General features: G+C 36.8%; 1 protein-coding gene across 1 annotated transcript in view; it reads right to left on the reverse strand.

Moving 5' to 3' along the window:
• Window positions 1-13,099, reverse strand: part of LOC134537975 (uncharacterized) — a 433,777-nt gene that overhangs the window by 375,168 nt on the left and 45,510 nt on the right. Inside the window, exon 6 of the mRNA XM_063378994.1 lies at window positions 2,360-2,418. Coding sequence (XP_063235064.1) covers window positions 2,360-2,418 — 59 coding nt within the window. The remainder of the gene's footprint in view (window positions 1-2,359; window positions 2,419-13,099) is intronic.

Raw genomic sequence — 13,099 nt, forward strand, 5'->3', positions numbered from 1 at the left:
ATTTCCAAAATTATATGGTCTCCGAACGACTTAGCCCCTGCGTTACTCATTGAAAACGAGTTAAGATATAGTTTCAATCAGCTGATACGGTATCATTTTCCAGAGTAGCAAACATTCTTAGCATACACAGCCTCTGAGTATCCTCACACCAAGCTACAAATTAAAGTATTTTTAGTTTATCTGATTACTGAACGTTAATAGTGTATTACAAACATATAGATTCCCATGGATTAACTGTGTTCTTAAATACAAAAATACATTAATATTTGTGAAAAACCAAATATTTTTTGGTAATAGTAGAATGGTTATTGTTGACATAGCAAACAATCTGACCCTAGCATTTAAAAGAACTTAAATTTAATATTGATTTATTTTAAATATATATTTACAAGCTTGAGTTAAAGTTTTATATTTTAAAGTTAACAAAAGGTAAATTTTAGTGCTAACTAAATGTGATGTAATTATTGTTGGTCAAATAAGCTATTGGTATTCTTTGCCAAACACTTTGCGGGTAATTTGATATAGTCATATATAATATATAGTGTTGAAAATTTAAACACATTTTTTGTAGACACTAAAGTATTTAATTTATTTTATAATTCGAGATATTTCACTAGAAGGTTTACGAAGCACGTTTTATATTTTTGAGTAATTATGATAAAATTATGTTAAAAAATAATTTTCATTAAATTAGCTCTATATTTTATAACTACAATAATTATATAATAATTTCAGTCATTAAAAATATTTGCATAATTTAAGTTATTCTGTGATAGCTATTTATTCAGAATACATAGAAAGTTTCACTGAAAACAAAGGAAAAACTTTATTTTACATATTTTCAGAAAAATTCATTTTCACTTAACGAACTAGGATGACAGAATTCATTAAATGGAACAGTTTCAATGAAATATGTAACCGTTTATTCTTAAAACCATAATCATCATGTAAATAATTATAGTTAATTAACATAATTAACATTTGTATAGTTATCAACCAGTATTCGCCACACAATGATTATTTTCTAATTTTCTTTTTCGTCAACAACTTCGTTCTCATAATGGTATAATAGTATCAACAAGCGAAATTCTCGAGATTGTTGGAATCCAACATAGCATGCACACACACTATATAACGACGTACTCAATACAAGATTCACATCACCTATTCATACGCAAATCTGTAGAGAAGCAGGAGACAATGAACAGAAGACACCGGGTAATTGATGTCTAGGTGTGGCGTTGAGCTGGTGCCAGAAAACCACGTGACTTTGGCTTGTCTGTAAAGCCGACTGTCCTGGAAGAGATCTGAGCCACGATATCTGCATGTCGGACTTCTTACAAGAACACGAGCGGAAACAGTATATTTTAGAATTCTCGCAGAAGCATTTTTTTTTTTTTACAGTTTCCGTTTATTTTTTCCAACTCATCTCCTGAATAACGTTATTTCTGTGGAAAGGAGACTTTGCTTCCCTTCCTCCCTTCCTCCTATTTCCCTTTTTAGACCTGCCTCATTCATTCAAACTCATTTCAACTTTCATTTTTATCTCACACTTTCACACACACACACACACACAGTCACAGACACACACAAAATTTATCTGCGATTCGGACAGATGCGAAATGAGGTCATTTCACTTTCGGACGAGGAAGCTGCCACTCCAATTGCGAGGAAAATTTCCTCCCCAAATAACGTCAAAAGTTCAATTTCCTTCAAAAATATAAATGAGTAACGTTCACTAAAATCATAGGTCGTCAAATATGTTTTTTTTTAACGTACAAAAGAGCAATTATGTTACCTTTCCTCACACATTAGATATTTTTGTTGCCGTTCTTAAAGTTCTCAAAAAAAAAAGTTTTAAAAAAAGCCTAGTGTGGCACAAATATAGAGTATGTATACCTATTTCGCGGAAAGATTTTGAGTTCAAAATGTGTGTTTAAAAATCTGTAACCGCAGTTTAATGAGAGCATGAACCTTTTACGCGAAAAATGCCTTCCCTTAAACATAAGAGAACTCTTAAGCAAGTGTTAGGCAACGGCTTATTTATGACTTCCAATATTTACCGTGTGAGATAAATCTTATATTTAAATAAATTATTAACTTTTGGATGTGGTTAAAGTTGTGACAAAATGCTGAAACCAAATGGGATGAATTTAAAGAAAAAATAATTTTAAAACTTAATGGAATCAATATTTATTATAAATGTTGAAAACATGACATCAAGTTAGACAGATAACTTTTAAAAATAAAAGTTAAGAAGGTATATTAACACTTAATCCAAAAATATTCTAAAATAATTACGAAACAAAAACCAGAAAATATCAGATCGCTCTACAAAATTTCAAAAGAGAAGTCTTACCTTCACGTAAGCGTTGCATGAATTCCCTCCGTTTTTATGAAGATTCCAACCGCGGATCACTGCAAAAAAAAAAACAATATCATTGGTTATTTCTCGTTGCTAATGTTATTTGAACACAATTAATAGATGCACAATATACCACTCACTCGGGCTCCACTAGCTCTCTATCATTCTCTCTCTCTTTCTCTCTTGTTTGTGAGCTAGACTGTTATTGGGTCACTCTTAATGATGTTCTCTTAGTATTAAAAAAAGGGGGGAGTTTGTCTGTAAAGTCGGTTTAAGGACGATAATTTTACGTGATGTGAGTGGAAAAGAGATAAATGCGTCACAAGCCGAACGCTTAGGCCGATCGTGCCTCTCTATCGCTTGTTCCGCGCTCTCGCTTGCACGCTCGGCTCAGGCGGAACGTGACAATCAGTCATGCTTTTTCGTGCGTGCAGCCGGCGTTCATCGATTTATAAGACGTTATCACGTCAAAAAATACAGACTAGAAATTATATGGAGATCTTCGTAGACACACGGGTATCTGAGTTTACAAATACTAACACTTGAACTTACAAAAAAAACATTGGCATTATTTACGAAACTTTATTAAAATTGTCTTTTTTTTGATGTGACAAAGTCTAATAAATCGATGAACGCCGGCTGAACGCACGAAAAAATGTCTCGTTACGCATATTGTCCTGTTATACTGTGTCCCGTTACGCTCATTGTACTATTGCGCCGCATCTATCTCTCTTCCACTCGATTGGAACAACCATCGATTTGACTTTTTCGAGGCACATTAAACTTGAAACACTCCCATTCGTTTCCTACTTTTCCTATCATCGTCCTATCCTTAAGAGAATAACACAGATTGGAAGAAGTTAAATACCAAACATGTATAAAAGTTATAGTTAAAATAATCTGTTAGTTAAAGAAAGTAATAAACATATTTGAATTAATGAGTGCAAATAAAAGTAAATTTATCAATTAAATTGTAGATTTCATTTCACTCCTTTTTTGTATCCATACAAATAGTGATAATGAAATAAAAAAATTATTCAATTTTTTTCATAAAAGTATGCAATCATTTCATCAATGTTATGTTATGACGTTGTCACGTTAAACTATCGTCCGTAAACCGACTTTACAGACAACCAATTTTTTTTGTAAAGTCTCCATATTACAATGAAAGTTTTTGATTGAAGTTATTTCGGGTGGGTTCCACCCTCCCGTCACGTCACGTTACAGAGACGTGTATCTTCTCTTTCTCGCTTTGACTTGCCCCTGTCGGCACGCCTCCCAGCCATACGCCGACAGAGCACTGTCTCCACGCCTGATAGGTATAGGACCAGTTAGGCTTGCACCGCGCTACTGCGTCTGACTGTCACGTGGCCCGGACAAAATAACAATATAGTGAATTTTAATCAAGTGTCATCGTTATTATCATTTTTTTAAACTAACCGAAATTCTCAGCACATAACCAGTCACATGTAGAAATAATCTGACTATGGTGGATTATTACCTCAGAATTCACTGATAAATGCTATGTGAAAATCAATTTTATTTCTAAATAAGGTCACAGAGCCACCAGTTCTAAGAGTGGAACTTATGTAGGGGCTACAATCTATGAACCAAAACAAATGGACCTCTGTAAAGAACATTCTAGGTCTAGAAGACAGCTGGCCGGAGGGGCTTCGAGTCGAAGAAGCAGGCCGACCATCACCGCTGACGTCACGCTGTCCAGTCCGTCGATAACTACCTCCAAGGACTATGTCGATAACTACCTCCAAGGACTATGTCGATAACTACCTCCAAGGACTATGTCGATAACTACCTCCAAGGACTATGTCGATAACTACCTCCAAGGACTATGTCGATAACTACCTCCAAGGACTATGTCGATAACTGCCTCCAAGGACTATGTCGATAACTACCTCCAAGGACTATGTCGATAAATACCTCCAAGGACTATGTCGATAACTACCTCCAAGGACTATGTCGATAACTACCTCCAAGGACTATGTCGATAAATACCTCCAAGGACTATGTCGATAACTACCTCCAAGGACTATGTCGATAACTACCTCCAAGGACTATGTCGATAACTACCTCCAAGGACTATGTCGATAACTGCCTCCAAGGACTATGTCGATAACTGCCTCCAAGGACTATGTCGATAACTACCTCCAAGGACTATGTCGATAACTACCTCCAAGGACTATGTCGATAACTACCTCCAAGGACTATGTCGATAACTACCTCCAAGGACTATGTCGATAACTGCCTCCAAGGACTATGTCGATAACTACCTCCAAGGACTATGTCGATAACTACCTCCAAGGACTATGTCGATAACTGCCTCCAAGGACTATGTCGATAACTACCCCCAAGGACTATGTCGATAACTACCTCCAAGGACTATGTCGATAACTACCTCCAAGGACTATGTCGATAACTACCCCCAAGGACTATGTCGATAACTGCCTCCAAGGACTATGTCGATAACTGCCTCCAAGGACTATGTCGATAACTACCTCCAAGGACTATGTCTATAACTGCCTCCAAGGACTATGTCGATAACTACCCCCAAGGACTATGTCGATAACTACCTCCAAGGACTATGTCGATAACTACCTCCAAGGACTATGTCGATAACTACCTCCAAGGACTATGTCGATAACTACCTCCAAGGACTATGTCGATAACTACCTCCAAGGACTATGTCGATAACTACCTCCAAGGACTATGTCGATAACTACCTCCAAGGACTATGTCGATAACTACCTCCAAGGACTATGTCGATAACTACCTCCAAGGACTATGTCGATAACTACCTCCAAGGACTATGTCGATAACTACCTCCAAGGACTATGTCGATAACTACCTCCAAGGACTATGTCGATAACTACCTCCAAGGACTATGTCGATAACTACCTCCAAGGACTATGTCGATAACTACCTCCAAGGACTATGTCGATAACTACCCCCAAGGACTATGTCGATAACTGCCTCCAAGGACTATGTCGATAACTGCCTCCAAGGACTATGTCGATAACTACCTCCAAGGACTATGTCTATAACTGCCTCCAAGGACTATGTCGATAACTACCCCCAAGGACTATGTCGATAACTACCTCCAAGGACTATGTCGATAACTACCTCCAAGGACTATGTCGATAACTACCTCCAAGGACTATGTCGATAACTACCTCCAAGGACTATGTCGATAACTACCTCCAAGGACTATGTCGATAACTACCTCCAAGGACTATGTCGATAACTACCTCCAAGGACTATGTCGATAACTACCTCCAAGGACTATGTCGATAACTACCTCCAAGGACTATGTCGATAACTACCTCCAAGGACTATGTCGATAACTACCTCCAAGGACTATGTCGATAACTACCTCCAAGGACTATGTCGATAACTACCTCCAAGGACTATGTCGATAACTACCTCCAAGGACTATGTCGATAACTACCTCCAAGGACTATGTCGATAACTACCTCCAAGGACTATGTCGATAACTACCTCCAAGGACTATGTCGATAACTACCTCCAAGGACTATGTCGATAACTGCCTCCAAGGACTATGTCGATAACTACCTCCAAGGACTATGTCGATAACTGCCTCCAAGGACTATGTCGATAACTACCTCCAAGGACTATGTCGATAACTACCTCCAAGGACTATGTCGATAACTACCTCCAAGGACTATGTCGATAACTGCCTCCAAGGACTATGTCGATAACTACCTCCAAGGACTATGTCGATAACTACCTCCAAGGACTATGTCGATAACTACCTCCAAGGACTATGTCGATAACTACCTCCAAGGACTATGTCGATTACTACCTCCAAGGACTATGTCGATAACTACCTCCAAGGACTATGTCGATAACTACCTCCAAGGACTATGTCGATAACTACCTCCAAGGATTATGTCGATAACTACCTCCAAGGACTATGTCGATAACTACCTCCAAGGACTATGTCGATAACTGCCTCCAAGGACTATGTCGATAACTACCTCCAAGGACTATGTCGATAACTACCTCCAAGGACTATGTCGATAACTACCTCCAAGGACTATGTCGATAACTACCTCCAAGGACTATGTCGATAACTACCTCCAAGGACTATGTCGATAACTACCTCCAAGGACTATGTCGATAACTACCTCCAAGGACTATGTCGATAACTACATCTAAGGACTATGTCGATAACTGCCTCCAAGGACTATGTAGATAACTACCTCCAAGGACTATGTCGATAACTACCTCCAAGGACTATGTCGATAACTGCCTCCAAGGACTATGTCGATAACTGCCTCCAAGGACTATGTCGATAACTACCTCCAAGGACTATGTCGATAACTGCCTCCAAGGACTATGTCGATAACTACCTCCAAAGACTATGTCGATAACTACCTCCAAGGACTATGTCGATAACTACCTCCAAGGACTATGTCGATAACTGCCTCCAAGGACTATGTCGATAACTACCTCCAAGGACTATGTCGATAACTACCTCCAAGGACTATGTCGATAACTGCCTCCAAGGACTATGTCGATAACTGCCTCCAAGGACTATGTCGATAACTACCTCCAAGGACTATGTCGATAACTGCCTCCAAGGACTATGTCGATAACTGCCTCCAAGGACTATGTCGTCGTGAAGAGCAGGCCGTATGCACCTCAACAACTGGGAACAGACTTTGCACAAGACAAGTCTTTTGACTCTGACTTCTCGGGGAAGTGCTCGGAAGGGAGCAAGTGGAACTCGCTCAACGAGTAGCATCTGTACTCGCGTGGCGAGTTGGAGTTTTGAACTTATAGGTTTCGAGACGCTTTTTGACGTGGCGAGTGTGACGGCGATAGCGAGGACTATTTGATACCGACTGTTTGCAAATACTTGAAACAACTCTAACAACCCTTCGGTACCGACGTGACTACGAACGTAACGTTTCTCGGATATTAAACTTCCAGCAGTCCTGTGATATAATTCCAAGTGCTGCTGTTCGCTGAGTTAAAGACGCAAGGACGTGGTCTTGGAGGCGGTCAGGTCGGAACTGCCCGAGGAACGAGTTGTCGGGGACAGCGAGTGCAGAAAGAAGTGCTGCGAGTCCTGACGCCAAAGGCGCCTTTCGAGCGGACATCGCTCCAACGAGTGGACTACTCGTGGGCGGAACTTGCTTTTCTTAATGAAAACAATATAGGGCGAGTTGGAGCATCGTGTACAACCGTCCTTGTCGCAGAGGTGTTGGTCTATTTTCTGAAACAAGCAAATGCGCGCACACTTTGTCTTTGTATTTTTTTGGTGGGAGTGGGAGACTAATAAACGCACAAAGAGAAAATAAAAACGAGCCCAGCAGCAGCAACATAAAAATAGCAAAGTGTTCTCATTTTATCTTTTTGGCCATGTACCTATTCTCTCTCCTTTTCGAGTCAGAAACGTTTCACAACAATGATTCACAAAAACATTGCATTGGAATTCGGTCTTGAAATTTTAATTTCATTGCGCCCAAAGACGATTTTCTTCAAAAACATTTACCTCGATATTTCTCAGCAGCACTATTTTGAAGTGAAACTTTTATGGGCGCGATGGGATTACAATTTCATGGGCCAATTTTAATGCAATTTCTGAAGCTAAAAGGACGGAAATAGGTTGCGGACGGTGCAGAGAACTGGTCGGGCCGCGGGCTCCACGTGGCGGCGTGCGGCTCATGTTGAACCCCGCCATGCTGCAGGGATAGACGGGTCGCGGTGGTAGGGACCCGCCTGCGCCTGACGCCACCCGACTTGCTGGCATCTAGTAAGGGAGTCTTTGGGCAGAGGGCAACACAACGGGGTTTAAGGTTATTGTTGTGCACAGCGCCACTGGCCATATTCACAAGAAAATGGTGTTCTATCAGGTACGTACTATTTTAATTACTTGTGTAAATTAGTTTTCCTAAACAGTGTTATAAAGTTTTGTTTTAACTGTTTAACTAAATATTTTTTTTGCTGGTATAATGCTTTTCACTATTTAGTTTGACCGGGCAGTTATTTGTCACGAATTATTACGCGATTAACTAAACCACACACCGTATTATAATTATGAGCCCACGACCGAGTAAATATGTTGAGACCAACTAAGAATTTGCTAGTTAAAAAACGTTTAAACAAATCCCGTGCGTGGAATAGGTGTTAATTGTTTTTATTTTCACCTTGTGGCAATATGGTTATAATGTAAAGAATTACTGTGATGTAGGTCTGTGCCGTTTAGTTATCGCGTCTTGGAGCGGCGGACATGTTACTCAGTGTTCATTCATTCCACGGCAGACATTATTAATGCCTATGAATGCATTGCAGTATGTATATGTGGCCTGTTGGCAGAAGCTGTTGCACTATAACTCAGTGATAAGGTGATATTTGCAGAACAACCCAAATTCGTCCTATCAGAATGCTCTATCACATCTAACCTATACATATAATAAAATTAAATTAAAACTAATTTATTGCAATCAATCCTAAAATTTATATTTACTAAACAAATTTTCTTTATGCTGTGAGTATTTCAACCGTGAGTTATATGTATTGTTAATTAATCAATATTGATAGATAAATAATTATTTATATCCAAGTCAGTGTCTCCCTTGCCACCCCCAAGCTTCTACGCCTTTAAATGCGGAATATGTAGTTGGTCAGAACTAGCCAGTCCAGCCATGGATGTTTCCTTTTAGACGGATTAGAACAAATATCGTCGTAATGGCTTATTTGGAACGACAGGGAAAATCTCGCAGATTCAACTACGTATAAGTAGTCTCCACGGTCCCCTAGATTCTCAGGTGGACGTCACTAGTTTATTAGCTTTCCCTAAGATGTGTTAGACAGGTCGCCCACTAGTTTATAATTCTTTGTTTGAGGGTTTCACATTGGCTCGGAATACGCCACGTTAACTCTAGACCAATCACAGGAGTCGAAAGGTATAGTAATTTGAAGTTAAGTCTATCGCGATACGATACCGCGAATACTTATGGACTTAAATAATACGTGCTTCTAACAATTCCACAAAGGCGCGTATGCAACATATGGATACATGTAATCGGACCATGCCTACATTATGTATAACATACTGTGGAAGGATACGCAATCAGAAGGAATAATGTCTTGAGCAGGGCATACTTAAAACTTCATTTGATTAATGTTGACTATAATGTCGCTGCGAACGTGGTTTCATTTGGCGACAGCCAGAGTTCTTTCTCTTTTTTGCTCTCCTTTCCTCCACCACTCCACCTATTAGTCTTCCACGTCACTTCCAGGAAGACAGGGGAGTTACGTTACCACCCGTCTCTAAAGCCCAAGTGTATGGTGAGTGTCACTTATGTCACACCCCTTATCCTTTATTTTAGGCTTCCACCCACTTCCTTACTTGAAATTGTATTATTTTTTTCTTTCTATTCTACAAGTCTATTTTTATTCGGAAATGGAAAAAAATGGTCAATATAATTACAGATATTTGTAATGTTGTACATTAACATAAAAACAACTGTATTATTACAATACAGTGTTCGCAAAAATATTGAGTTCGGATTCTTACCCAGGCATTCATGCTTTGTGTTGTTCCAGTATCGCCAATAGTTAGTTATTTGTGAACCGTTACCTGAATAGCTTTTTCAATATTAACTGCGCACATTAATAAGCATAAAAAAAACTTAATCAAGTCCAATTATTGAATACCAGTACTCAAAAATCTTATCCATGGTTTAAAAAAATTATGCCTGAATTAAACATCAGTTAAAATTTAAAAAAATGGGTGCGTGTACTTATGTACGCACGTGAGAAGTTATACTTATTTGGCATCATTAAAAAATAGTTTTTAATTGCATGCAAATAATTTATTACAATAAAATAATAAAAGGGCTGGAAAATGATAGTCAACACAATCAATAAAGTTCAGTTTAACTTTGAAAAACTAAAAAAATAAAATTTAGAGAATAATAAATATGTATGAAATAATTTGTATTAAATATTATAAGATTCTTAAAATTAAATATTTATTTTTAATTATTAAATATTTAAAAAGAAAATAAATATATTTAATAATAAATTCAAACATTTAATTTAAGTTTATTCATTTTTAAATATTTATTATTTTATTAATTTAATATTCACTTTTCATTAAATTAGTTCATATATTTTTATACATATTTATTATTTATTCAATTTAATAATAAATATTAAAAATTAATATTTTAATTTGATGTTCGATTGGAATTTTTATCACAATTTTTTAATTAATTTTTTTTTTAATTTATTTCTTTATTTTGTAAATAATAAATAACCAATAATAAATATTTAACATTAATAAACTAATAATTTTAGTATTAATTATATTAAATAATATAATTTTAATTTATATCAATAAATAATACATACGGATAGTATTATATTGGAACACTTGAAAAAGTATATAAACACAACTGTTTTACTAATATTTACGAACAGTAATTAATATTAATCAAAATATTCAATTTAAATCACTAATCAATATAATTTATTAGCACATATATAATTCGCACTTGTATGAAACTAAAACACGTGTTGTAAATGTAGAAACAAGAAACGTGTGGATAAATATTATAAATATGAAAACAGTGATCAGAGGCGACGAGCGTGCCAACATGCGCGACTAATAGAGGTTCTATTTCTATTTTGTTGGTAGCTTTTTTTCGGGACTTAATGAGCGTTTTAGCGGGCAGCTTCAACCAGTTAATTTGTGTTACAGTGATGCGCGCGCATATTAAAATTTCACTCTCATCCTTTTTTCATAACGCGCCTAAAGAAGGTTAACTTCAAAAATCATGTGCCATTTTTCGTAATAAATACTCAGTATTATCTCCACAAATGGATTTCTATATACAAAAATAACTACAGCCATATGTTGTAAAAAGTTACAATATCTTTCGTGAAGAATACCACAACTATTTCTTGGCGAACTTGACTTCCAAATTAGTCTTTTGTAAAAGTACTGAAATATCTTCTCAAGTGATTTCTGTAAAATAATAGTATATCTGAATAAGTTAGACCTGCCTGTTATTTGAACTTTTGTCCTGCTGAACAGAAGGTCAATGTTATATCACTGCTCCACCTCAGTATATCACTTATGGCATTTGTTTGAATAATTTCAGTGGAATTAGCTCAATCAGTGTCTTAAAAAAATGTATTATTTTTAATTTCAGTGGAATTAGCTTAATCAGTGTCTTCAAAGATATTAGTTATTTTTAAGTAGGATAGTTTACCATTAATTAACCTCCGAAACTGGAGATTCACAGGCACTATGTATGTTAAGGCTGAGTTTATAGTTCTTTTTATTGCATTTACAAATATTTTTTTCCGTGGTTTAGTTTTCAGCTAACCGTGTGAAGCCATTACAGTTTCATTTTTCACGCGAAATTAATATATATATATATATTTATATTATATATATACCAAACGCCATGAGGAAAACAATAACATTTTTGCATTAGTGAAAATTTAAATGCCATTTGTAATTTCTGATTAAATGATTATTTAACTCAAGCAAGCATTATGAAAAACTACCTCAATGCATGTAGATAAAATATTTCTTGTAAATATTAAGTCAATGAAGGATAAATATTGCACAGTGAAAAATTCTTCTGTTCTTAATCTAAGATGAAAATTTTCTACTTGTAAAAGAAAATTATACTGTGAACTTAAGTTGTTTTAATAAAGTTGTGAGTGGATAGTTTTTCGAATTACAGTAGAAAAAATTACGTAAAAATGAGCCATAGGTACAAAAGCTTACAAAAACTAGTTATTTTGATAAGATCATCGGACTCTGAGTTCATCCTATAAAAAAAACCTCTGTGATTCAATTATGCGAACTTCGTAGGTAAATATTAATGCCGAACAAAAGTAACTTATGTTAAATGATAAATGATATATAACTTATGTTAAATGATTATGTTAAATGATATGATATGATATAAATGATATGTTAAATGAGATACCGTAATTTCAAGTAAGCCCGTCCAAAGTTTTCTTTACTTAGTTTGAGTAGTGGGACTCTAATGAAACAATAAAAGTTCGCCTGCCTAATTAATGGTTGTAACGTCCCTCTCCTGCTGAAAGAAGATAATTGCCTTTTCAAAATGAGGAACGTGGCTGGGGTGTTTGCAATGCAAATTGCGCTTCTCGCTAGAGCGCAGATTTGTGTGCATGGCAGTTGTATCTCCAAACACCAGGGCCGCGCCTCGCTAATTGGGCGGAGAATGCGATAAGGGTCTTGCGAAGGGGGAGGCGGTGGGGTAATTGACCTTTACATACACCCAACCCCACCGTCTACGAGTTTACAACCCGGTGGCTATAGGCAATTCGTTCCAATACTGGAACACACCAGGAACCTTCCACATTGTTAGTTTGTACCTGTGTGGCAGGTACTTGTAATGGACTATCCACTTACCCGATAGGAAAGAATGTGTTCTTCATTTTTGATGAATTATCAAAATCGGTTATACAACTGACTTATTTATGCTCAGAAACCTGACATAATTTCCATATTTCTAACTTCAAAAATGACGAAATTCCATACATATATTCATCCCCTATTTTAACCCCCCCCCCCCTTTTTTTTTTCTTCTAGGTGCTCATCTGCGTTATATAGGGAACTCTTATGCAAAATTTCATGTTTCTCAACCCACCAGTTTAAGCTGTGCTTCGACTGTCAGTCAGCCAGAGTTAGAGTTT

Source organism: Bacillus rossius, chromosome 12 (genome assembly GCF_032445375.1).
Source record: "Bacillus rossius redtenbacheri isolate Brsri chromosome 12, Brsri_v3, whole genome shotgun sequence".
Classification (NCBI taxonomy): Eukaryota; Metazoa; Arthropoda; class Insecta; order Phasmatodea; family Bacillidae; genus Bacillus; species Bacillus rossius.